General features: G+C 41.8%; 1 protein-coding gene across 1 annotated transcript; it reads right to left on the bottom strand.

Annotated features, from left to right (window-relative positions):
* Positions 1 to 4,698: 4,698 nt before the first annotated feature.
* LOC103737005 (cytochrome b-c1 complex subunit Rieske, mitochondrial) lies at positions 4,699 to 10,076 on the bottom strand. The gene is made up of 2 exons (XM_008836681.3): positions 9,756 to 10,076; positions 4,699 to 5,587 (listed from the first exon to the last, which is right to left on the bottom strand). The coding sequence occupies exons 1-2, from the start codon at positions 9,967 to 9,969 to the stop codon at positions 4,977 to 4,979; spliced, it is 825 nt and encodes a 274-aa protein (XP_008834903.1). The 5' UTR covers positions 9,970 to 10,076; the 3' UTR covers positions 4,699 to 4,976.
* Positions 10,077 to 11,810: the final 1,734 nt, after the last annotated feature.

The following is an 11,810-nucleotide window of genomic DNA, read 5'->3' as shown; positions in this document are numbered from 1 at the left end:
TTCCATCACGAGGGTCATATCCAGAACTAACTGTTGGAGCTAGCTTGTATTAAGCCTTCAAAACTAAATGGAAGAAATAGGACACTTGCTATGAGAGCGTCCGATGAGTTCAGCTGTTCTCTATTCCTAGAAGAAACATGCAAGCTGAACTTGGCAGGAGAAAGGCATTGAGGACTCAGGACTCAGATCAATCTGATTCCTGATTCCGTTTGGTAGGGACCAGCCTCCTCCTAACCTGCCTCTCTGCATAAACCACCACCTTCTAAATGCCAGGTAATACTTAGTGTCAAGCAGTGTATATCTCCTTAAGCCCAATAATCTCACCTGAGATTTTTATTTTAAAAGCTCTAACAGAAAACCTTTTACTGAGGACTATGGTACCTAATTTTCACGTACTGAGATGATCTGGGGCCCTCAGAATGCTACTTCTCCTAGTGGTCAAGCAGGGGGGTCAGAGACCAGACAAATGAGCTGAAATTTCTGCCTTGTAAGATAGAGAAACTGATATTTGAGATACTCAGGCTAGAAAGAACAATTTGGTGAAATGCACTAGCTTTTCCACTCTTTAAATAAAGAGCCAAGGTTCAGCTTGCCTTTTCACACATATATGAAAATCTCTTACTCAGTTTTATTTTCACTTCATTTGCAAATATTCCAAATCAAATAAGAATTTCAAAAGTCAAATGACTAAGCCTTACATGCAAACTAACCCAAGTTTTAGGAAAAATAGAAAGTATAATTTATATTTTGGTATTTCAGCTCACTGATGGACCAGTCTTATGTTCATCATTTTGGAAAGGTCATTTAAAAAATATTGAAGTCATTCAAAAATTAGTCTTAATCTCATGTTTCAGACCAGCGGTTTCAAATCCATAATAATCTATGTTATAAGCATTCAGAGTCACTTGATTTTCGGTCTTCCTTCTGTAATGTATTTAGGTATCTTGTAATGTCTGAACATAAGGTCACCTCACATTTCTGGCAGTATTATGCTGAGAATATTTTCAACCTCCAATAAATGATGATGAACACTGAAAAAATAATCCTTGATCGTCTTATCCCGGAGAATTGTCAATTTACCTGCTTGATATTTTTCCCTCTAATCAAGATGTTCCTAAACCCCATGGTAGAACAGAAGTGAGAGAAGAAATGGCAGAAGTAATGAAGGGTGCTCAAGGCACTTAAAAGTTTAGGAATACAACACTAGTGGACAGAACTTTAGACACTGGAACCTTACATGGGCAGAACCTTCCTTATAAAGCAAATAGAAATTAACATATACTTCACTTTAAAATAATGAATTAATGTTTTTCTAGAACAAATCTAAATCATAAATATCCTATACTTTGCAATTTTCTGACCTAGTCTTAGAAAAACAAGAAACAGATGTAGTAATTGTTCTGTTCTACCTTTAAATATTAAGCCTGATATTTACAAATTAATTCCTGGAAAATATCCCTTTCAAATGATCAGAATTCACTTTCCACTCCCACCTGTTCAGCACTCAAGAACTAAGTATATCATGATACAGGCTCCTCTGTCTAGTGGGAGACAAAATAGGAAAATAAGGATGTGAATATTTCCTGGCTATTTTTGGAAATTTTGATGGCAAAGTTAGTATAATGCAGGAAAATTTCCCTGTGGTTTCACCTAAGATTTTTGACGGGCAGGAAGAGAACCACAACTAAGAGAAGGGGAAGCAGGCAGAAAGGATACGAGGGAAGAAACTGAAGGCAAGTTACAAGCACCCTGCTTCAGAAGCCAGGAATCCACTGACCAGATGCAGGGAAAGGACCTTGTGGAGGTTCCCCCATTTTAGTATCACCCCTGGCCATAATTTAATGCATCAATTCCTAAAGCCATCCCAAGAGGTTACTATTTTTCAGAGGTGGGAAGAGGTACACGTACCTTATGAGGCTACACTTCTGGAAAATGGGAGGGCCAAGAACAGAACCCTGGTCAGTCACCTCTGTATTGCTTGGCAGCTCTGTGGAAGGTAGATTTTAACAGGGCAAGAGTAAAGGAAATAGGTGACAGAAATCTTAAGAAATGCAAGCAAGAAATAAGGATGCCTCAACTTTAAGTGCTAGCAGGACAGGCTGATGAGTAGGCTACAGGCTGTGGGCTCTAGTCCGTGGGTTAAAATAGTTTTACATCAACCTAAGAAGTTGACTGTGACAAAACTACACACCTGCTTTCTCACAATCTAGGCATACCAATATAATCTGACAGGACTTTTGAGGGCTGAGCTCATATACGCTGAACACTTAGTCCAGTGAGCAGGAATAAGTAATGGATGTTATGTCAAGGAGATTACAATCAGCAGAGCTTGGTGACTGACTTGGCCTAGGGAAAGGAATAGGAAAGTGGGTCAGGGAAGACAAGCAAGGTTTTGGTTGGAGCATACGGAGCATGTGTCCCAGGGCCTTCTACATGCTGGTATGAACAATGTACCACTGAGCCACATGCCCCCGAGTTCCTCACTGGTGGACTCCCAGCAAGTGCGCTGTCACTGAACCCAAGATAGCAGAGCTTCAGCTTCCTAGAAAGATCACTCAGTAGCGTCAACTATGGTGAAAAATCCAGCTTATGGAAACAGATGCGTTTCCTAAGGCCTGTGGGAAACAAAGGGTCCTTCTTAAAGTGTTCATGTGGTATCCGCACAGGCTAGTGAGCAGCTGACAACAAAAAGCAACCTCAGGAAATGGTGTGGAGGCGTCAGGTGCAAACAGTGATAACAAATGTGTGTTTGATCCAAGAACATTCTAAAAATTACTGACAATTATTCTGGGTTAAAATGCAGGAAAATTCAAATGAAAATGAACAATTTTCTGATTTCTAAAGAGTAAGATCCAAATATTTAGGAAAACATATATGCTTAAGAGCCCATTTTGATCCCAAGCCACAAATACCAAGGACAAATGCCCTTTAAATACGCAAGTGAAACATTTTATAAAGGTACATTCATAAAGACCAAAAGTAAACTTTTTCTACAAAAAAAGTATCTTTTGAAAAGCCTTTCTTAACCTTATTTTTAACACATTAAAAAAGCTACCAAGATAACCTCAAAAGTTACCTTCAATAGAAAGTGATACATGTAAAGGATGGATGTCAGAAAGTCAACTGGTCCGATTTCACTGTCATTCCTTCTTACAGTTTCTGTAAGTCAAAAAGCTGACTTGGGCCTGCGCTCTCTACTTAACAAGTGGTACCATGTAACCTAAATTGTCCTTCCTCTGTGGAATAAAGCCTTCCTTTAAAACCTTATGGCTAAGATTTGAAAGCATGCCATTATGAAACTCATGTAAGTAGCCCACCAAATACAGCAATTCAAAGTGCATGTGATACAAACTTCTAAGTGACATGTCAAAATAGAAATATGAGCTATTTCAAGGTTCAAGGCAAGGGTACTGTTGAGATTCTCTGCCCACACAGGTTTCTCAGTCTTCCCCACAACTGAAGTCATCCTCTGCCCTCATTTCCTAGGTCCAGGAACTCTCTCTACCTGGAGACCTAGAATATAAGATAACTCACGTATGTCCTACTAAGTATCATACTTGATAAATGGGCATCTTTTTAAAACAAACTTCTAACTATTAAAGACTAAAACCCTGGATGGTCAGTTCCTTCTGAAAGGACCAGTCTAATCTAGTTTGCTGTTTTACAAATGCACATGATCACAAAGTAGACCCAGTAGAGTACAACATATCTTATTGACTTCCCTTCCAAGCAGCAAAGAAAGCCAAGCCAAATCCATCAACATGTAGCTGTGATGCTCAACAAAGGGCAAGGCCCAGTCCATTCCCTAAGGGATTACCAAGAGTCAGTCTTGTCTCCTTTGTGTAACCAGCTTATGCCAGGACACAACTAGGCAGAAGGCAGAAAAGACTGGTAATTTTGATAAGTACTCTTGTACCCACATCATAGTCTCTGTAAATCCAAGTGGGAGAAATACCTCAGGATGTAATCACCATGGAAACTAACCCAGTAGGGGCATTTCCAGAAAAAAACAGTATTTTTTGTCAGATGCTATCTACCTGCCTCTTGGCTGGGTAGATGCAGGAGCAGTGGGAACTCTGATAGGCAGCACGCAGAGGAGCACTCTGAAAGGCCTGTTTCAGTAATAAACCACCACTGCCACATTTTTCCGTTTTGCTTGAGTCAGGGTCTCACTATATAGATCAGGGTGTCTTGGAGCACCAGCCTCTTATTAAAGAATGTACTCAATCACTCCCAGTGGGAACAAACACCATGCCACATGGACATGAAAGTAGCTATCCAGACCTAGAGATAAATCCTTAATGCTGCTAACGCCTCTTTCAGGAGTCTTTGCCAAAGACTCTACTCAACATTACACACTCCCAAGTGGGAACACTCCCAAGTGGGAACAAACACCATGCCACATGGACATGAAAGTAGCTATCCAGACCTAGAGATAAATCCTTAATGCTGCTAATGCCTCTTTCAGGAGTCTTTGCCAAAGACTCTACTCAACATTACACACCCTAGCATGCAGAGAAAAAGTCAAAAGGACTGAGTCCTGTGGATAAAAGGGAAAGCCTGTCCTAGACTTAAGATGACCAGCTAATTTTGCCTCATCCAAATAGCTGTTTGTAGAATTTATATAGTAAATATAAAGCAAGAAACAAATATTTGGATAAGAAAATAAACGAGAAAGCCAATTATAGATTGCACAAATACCTTGCACATCAATCTGTAATTTTTTTATTAGAATTATCAAAGACATTGCACCTTTCAAATCTATGCCTGAACTTAACGATATTTATCAGTGGCTTTATTAAGTGAATGCCTGACAATATTTAACAGTGAATTGAATTTAATTCACATTAATGTCTGCAAATACATTATTAACAAATCTTAAATATTTTAAATCAACAAGCTGGAAGTACATAAGGCTTACTCTCAACTCTTCTGAAAGAACATGAACTGAAAGAAACCTGGCCAAGTCTAAGTCTCTAACCAACAATCACTAGATCATTACTCGTGAACTCATAGGTGGGCACTTCCAGGTTGAGAGGTGCAGGGCCCCTCCTGATCCTACCAGATGCATCATAGTGCGACCCATGGCAAGGGCAATAATAGCCACCAAAATCTCCTGCATTTGCAATGGGTACACAACCAAGATGAGTACAGACTCCTATCAGGATAACCCATTCAGGCTTCTTTACTCGCTCTAAATCATGCTGTGGGTCCCTCAACTGGGACACATCAACTGCAGCTTCCTGGTCAATCTCCTTCTTGGTTCTATGGCGCACAAATAGAGGTTTGCCTCTCCATTTGAAAGCCATGTTCTTTCCTTCTGGGATATCGGACAACTTGATCTCGATTTTCGACATGGCCAGTACATCAGCAGAAGCGCTCATGCTGGACACAAACTGGGAGACCACATTCTTGGCAGCATATGCGACGCCCACGGTAGTAGTTGCAGTCACCAGATACGAGAAGCCTTTTCTAGCCTCGCTGCTCTCCTTAGAAGACTTTGTACTATCTAAAACTTCGGAGCGGCGGTAGTCAGAGAAGTCAGGCACCTTGACATCCGTGTGGGAATAACGAACAGAAGCAGGAACTGCAAGACAAACAGAGGTGTAAAGCACTATTAGATGAGCACCCTGGAAGGGTGTACATCGGCCAAGACAGATTCACAAAAAAAAATCCATTTCTAAAAACATGTTCTCAGAAACATACTGGCAGTGGCAACCAACATCTCCAATACTAAAAATGAGCTGAAGTCCACTACCACCCATCCTACTGGATAAAATCACAAGACAGTACTTAAAAAATAAACTCCTCCTGCTTGGGTGGATACAGCTGACCGGGGTTATGCAACATTTCATCGAGTTAAAAGGCAAATAGCAGAATATTTAACAACTAGGACAACAGCAATATTTAACAACTAGGACATACTATATAGCAATGTAATTACTTTTCATATTGTCTGGATTATCAAAACTCATCTACCTGATAAGTTTATGTGTGCTCCTCTTAAGGCAGATGCCTAAACTTCCATCTCTGCTTTCTCTGGAAGAACGGCCAAAATTTGTAAAACACTAATGACATGATAATAAACATTCTGTTATTTGTTAGTATATCTTGGTTGTAGAAAACTTAAGGATTTCTGTTTCAGATTCTAGGGTGTAAAATAGGACCTTCAGGTAAAACCACTGATGGTCAGAGAAGGACAAACAAGAACAGGCAACACTCAATGAAACCTGCAAAATAATTATTCAACTTAGTAAGGAGAATAAAGAAAAAATTTCATGTATCTCCCTTTTCAGTGGCAGGGCAACAGTCTCTATTAAAAAAAAAAAAAAAACATTATCTTCTTTTTTCCTACTGTGGGACCTTCAAGGACACTTGCTATAGGCAGTAAAATAGGCCAAATGTTTGTGACAAATGAGAAAACATTAAAAAATATTGCTTACACATAGTTTGGAAACAGTATTTTTATTTTTTTAAGGAGCAACAGAACACCCTCACACCATTTGTAAATGTCTAACAAAAATGAACTTACTGGTGTTAACGCATATGTTTCAGAAGCACAAAATATATATATATATATAATATATACTTGTTTTTGGACATTTGCCAAGTTTATTTAGAAAAAAGAAGACATCCAGAACACACCTATAACTCCAGTTTCAAGGGTGGGAGGATAGAAACATGAGGATTCATGGAGCTTGCTGACTTCCAGCCTAGCCAAGAAAATGTGAGGGAAAAACTCCCAGTATTCTTGGAGGAATAGGCAGAGTGATAGAGGAGGGTGTCTGATACCCTCTTCTGGCCTCTGCATTTGCCCACAGGCACTTGCACACCCCTCCCCACCTACACACAGACACAGAAAGCAAGAAAATGGGGAAGGAAGGAAAGGAAAGAGAAAGAAAGAGAAAAAGAAAGAAAGAGAAAGAAAAAGAAAGAAAGAAAGAAAGAAAGAAAGAAAGAAAAGAAAGAAAGAGATAGACCTCATAAATTACAATGTTACTGTAAGTTAAAATGCTACTTTGGGCTTCAGGGGTGTCTTAGCCAAATGCTAATATATCAACTACTTTTCACGTGACTTCAAGGTGACTAACTTTATGGAAGTCATCAATACTCAAGAACAAGGATGAAACCTACCAAGCTTACTCTGTCCTTTTCTGACTAATCCTATCGTTATTTTAGAAGTAACTAAAACATAGGTACTGGCAACCCAAGACTCACAATTACAACTTTGCAGAATCAAAGTGACATTACATCACATATTATTCTACCTAATGCCAACAGGACAGTATAGGATGGCACTTAGAATCAAGTATGAATTACTTTCCCATGACAATGCCTGGGGATACACTCAAGAAATGTGTTCTATACCTAAAACATAAAAGAATCAAGTTCACAGTTCTACATTTAACAATATTCAAACCATCTACCCTTAAAAGAATACAAAGTAACTAAGAACATTAAAGAGAATGACTGTCATTCTCATGCAAAGGTTTGGTGAATCTAGTTATCTGCTGTTGTCTATATAGCAAGCCACAGTCTACTGTTACATCACCAACAAACCTTTAGGAACTTGTCATGTTGAAAAAATCCTTCTCTAGGTATTTTGCACAAGCAACATTAAGCAATGAGGCTAAATGTAATTCTAACTTTAAACAAGATCAATAACAGAAACCCCACCTAGAGATAAAATCTCAGAGCTGGAAAGATGGCACAGCAGTTAAGAGCACTGGCTGCTGTCACTGAGGATCCGGGCTCAGTTCCCAGAGCCCACATGATAGCTAAGCTCCAGGGAATCCCATGGCCTCCTCTGGCCTCTTTGGGCACCGCACACACATATAGGAAGGCAAAACATTCATAAAAATTTTTAAGAACCTTAAAAACAAAATCTAAGGCCTGTAATCTTTTTGTAGTTATTGAGCCAATATGCCTTTAGAAATCTGTAGTGAAAAAGATGATACCATCTTGCAAACTTACTCTCCCTCAGATCTAACCCCACCCACACAGCCATAAACGTCCTAGATGGATTTTAATGTGCAATTAAGGTACAACTAAAGTGTGCTCATATAAAAAGGTTTTGACTCTGTGGGTCTATGTTATTTATCTGGCTTTAACATGCTTTTGTAACACAGGAAAGCCACTCATTTTTTATAACAAACCTTCCAGGCATTTGACAAACTCCAGTGATGCTTTTCACTTTTGGTACTGCAATTTTCTCCATCATTTCTAACTTCCTGATCACAAGAATAGGCCTGGATTAGGGTAGGGTACTATGCTTCTGACTTGGTACTATACCTTTGATCTAACAGTTTCTCCAAGACCCAGCAGTGTTCCTTATTTATTCACAAAAAATATCCTGTATCATTTGTACACAAAAATCTGAGACTGTGGAGGTATTCTATACCCTTAAGATCAAGGTCAGAGGAATCACCAACAAACACAATATACATCAGAATGGAAGTGTCATAGGCCATAAAGACATACAAGTCTCAGCAAACAAGAATTTTATTAACCTGATCTCAAATTAAGGTTGAAAGGCTAATTAAGTCCTGGATTTGTAGAAAACGCAATGAAGGGGAAGATCATTAATTCTGCAGAAGAAGCCTAGGTATGATGGCTCATGCTTATAATCCCAGGCTTGGGAAGGCTGCGACGGGAAGACCATGAGTTTGAGGACAGCATGGACTACATAGTGGGACCCTGACACAAAGAAAGCAAAACTAACAAACAAAAAACCCTTCAGGGCAGAGGGGTGGACAGAAAGTAAAAAGCTGCCCAGGGGAACAATTTGATCAGCATGTAGAAGATCACAAAAAAACAGTAAACAGAGCCAAGTAGGTAACACAACAAAGTACTGTGGCGACTATGAGGTGGGGCACAGCCAACTATGGGACTGTAGAAATCAGAGAGCCCAGTGCAGCTTCTCATACTGCAGAAAGCACAGAACTCCTAACTTTCTCTTTAACCCCAAACAGTCAGCCTATAGGCATACTGCCTCCATGTTGCCACTTCCCGCTCCAAAACACAGCACTCGAAAGGAAAAACACCAGAAAAAGCACAGATCTGCAGATAGTGGGTGTAAATAACGCAGGCAGACCCCATGCCAAGAAGCCCCACAGTGCATCCTTGTGCGCAGTGAGGTGTTTTCTGTGAAACAGAACATCATCGACCTCTGTCGTCCTTCAGGATTCAGTGTGGTTCTGAAGGCCCTAGGGCCCGGTGCCTGGAAACACTGCTCCCCTCTACAATGGATCTGACCTCGGGGCCTGCCGCTGCTTTCTGTCTAGTGGGAATGGGAACAGACGTCCTTGGAAAGATACTGTAAAGCACCTGCGCTGGCGACGCGGGAAATTCTTAAATATTACAGTGACTATTCCTACTCACCGTCTGAACTGACCCAGCAGTGACTTTTCGGAATTATTTCCAGTAAGCCTCACTACACCTTACAAAAGTGGCGTAACCACGAATTCACCTCAACGGGGTTTGTAAACTTGCCCAAGGTCCAATTTGTATAAGCAACAGCATCTCTGGCACTTTGGAAAGGAGGAGGCCGGTCGTGAAGTTGGCCCTCGAGCTAAAGTGTAGCCTGAGCCGTCTAATCTGCGGTCCACAGGGGCCCCAGAGGCCCGAGCAACACCGCGCGGCGTAACTGCTCACACCGTTCCCGGGCCGGGAAGGGGGCGCAGCGGCCGGACCGAACCCCACGAGGGCCTGGGGCCGCGGAGAGCGGGAAGGAGCCACCCCGGAACCCCGCTCACCATTGAGGCCCACCCTAGCGACCTGCGGCCGGCTCGCGGCCTGGCCACTCAGCGACTCTCGGCACAGGATGGGGCGCTTGGCGTCCAGCACCGGCGGCTCCGGGGTGGCGGGCACCGCAGCCTGCACCAGGGGCCGCAGCGCGCCCGCCACCCCGCGGGACGTGGCCGATAGGACGGGCGCGAACGGGCCCGAGCGGGCGGCGACCGACAACATGGCGACAGCGGCTCCAACCACCGGCGGTCACAGGGACGACCTTCCGCCCGCCCGCGGCGCAGGCCCGAAGAGGCGCAGGAGGCGCACGACTTGTGACGTCAGCGCGCCGGCGGAAACGGAGTCCCGCGAATCCCAGGGAATCTGGAGACTCGCTGCGTCGGAGGCAGAGCTACAAGCGCGAACTTCGGGCGCCGCCGGAAGGGGCGGGGCTTGGCGCGCCGGGCTCTGCCCAGGCGCTTCGGGGTTGCTGTCCTGAGGAAAACAGAGGTCAGCCAAGACTTCCGGTGGTCGAATAGGCAGCCCTTCCTCAAGGACATAGGTTCAATGGCAATTTTTAAAAAACTTAAATGATTGAGAATGGTGAGAAATACTGTTTTAAATAAAAAAAGATTCATACCAAAAAAAAAAAAAAGTCAGTGAACTTGGGAGTAAATTCATAGAAATTACCCGGTCGGTGCTAGATACAGAAATAAAAAGATTGACAAACACAAAAAACTCAGACGTGTGTCAATGTGTGTTGTCCAATTTATAATAGAATCGCAGTACGAGACAGATATGGAAAAAAATAGTATTTAGAGAAATAATACCCCCCAAGGCGCTGTATTGGTTGAAAACAATAATTTATAGGGCTGAGTTCAACAAACCTCAAGCACAGTAAAGCTTAAAACCTTCCTTGACCTGCCACACTCAAACCCTGCAAGCCAAGGTGAAAACCACAAGGGCAGTAAGCACAGCGGTGAGCAATACCCAAGGAAATCCCGCAAAAATAATGCCTGCCTTCCCTCTGGCTGGGGCTGCCAAAGGAACGGGGATAAGCTCAGTCCGGTCCTTGTGGGAGGAACAGAACTGCCAAGGACAAGGGCAGTAAGCACAGCGGTGAGCAATACCCAAGGAAATCCCGCAAAAAATAATGCCTGCCTTCCCTCTGGCTGGGGCTGCCAAAGAAACGGGGATAAGCTCAGTCCAGTCCTTGTGGGAGGAACAGAACTGCCAAGTTAAGAAAGTATTCCACAAAGTGAATGCATCGGGAATGAAAGCCTTGTGATAATTCGCCACGACCAAGAGGCATGCATAACCAAAAACAGAAAAAAAAGTTCTTTGAACTGAAGAAATACACAACTCTGGAAATAGAAGATGGGTTAGTAAACCACATCTTAAATTCTCTTCTTTTAAAAGACATGTGAGTAATCCAAAAATTTAATACGGCATGGATCCATACACAATAAAAATATTAGGAGCAGGGTAGAAACTTGAAACATACTATTTCAGGGTTCCTGTATTTTATCTAATTTAACTCAATATTAGCTATAAATAGAATGGGCTAAGAGTTCGAGGTACTATTGTAATCCCTAGAGTTTAAGAACCACTTACAACATAATCCAAAAATATGTAAGTAGAAAGCCAGCAGTGGAGTTTAATTCATATACTAAAAATATTTTGCCAGCATGATTGTTCAGTGGGTTAAGGTGCTTGCCAGCAAGCATGAAGACCTGAGCTTGCTCCCTGGACGCCACATGGTTGAAGGAAAGAACAATTCCAGCAAGTTGTCTTCTGACCTCCATATATGCACCCATACACATACACACACTGACCTCCATATATGCACCCATACACATACACACACAATAAATAGAATGATTTTAAAAAAAGAACAATAAAAATAAGGCAAAGAGAAAATGGCAGACTTAATATTGCCATGTCAATAATTACATTAAATGTAAAAATGATGTGCACTTCTATCAAAAGGTGGATGCTTAAGGTTGTATACAAAAGAAGAACCAATTATATACTCTCTAAAATAGACAAGTTCAAGTACAAGAATATATTAAAAGTTAAAAGTG

The sequence above is a fragment of the Nannospalax galili genome, unplaced genomic scaffold (genome assembly GCF_000622305.1).
Source record: "Nannospalax galili isolate Female #2095 unplaced genomic scaffold, S.galili_v1.0 scaffold737, whole genome shotgun sequence".
Taxonomy (NCBI): domain Eukaryota; kingdom Metazoa; phylum Chordata; class Mammalia; order Rodentia; family Spalacidae; genus Nannospalax; species Nannospalax galili.
Note: the sequence above shows the minus strand (reverse complement) of the source record. Positions and strands in the feature narration are given on the sequence as shown.

What these genes read in the sequence shown, in the direction of transcription:
- LOC103737005 (XM_008836681.3), bottom strand. Translation starts at nt 9,969, where the DNA reads ATGTTGTCGGTCGCCGCCCGCTCGGGCCCGTTCGCGCCCGTCCTATCG. An exon ending in CGCTAGGGTGGGCCTCAATG is followed by an intron (nt 5,588 to 9,755) that starts GTGAGCGGGGTT and finishes TTTGTCTTGCAG; the next exon opens with TTCCTGCTTCTGTTCGTTAT.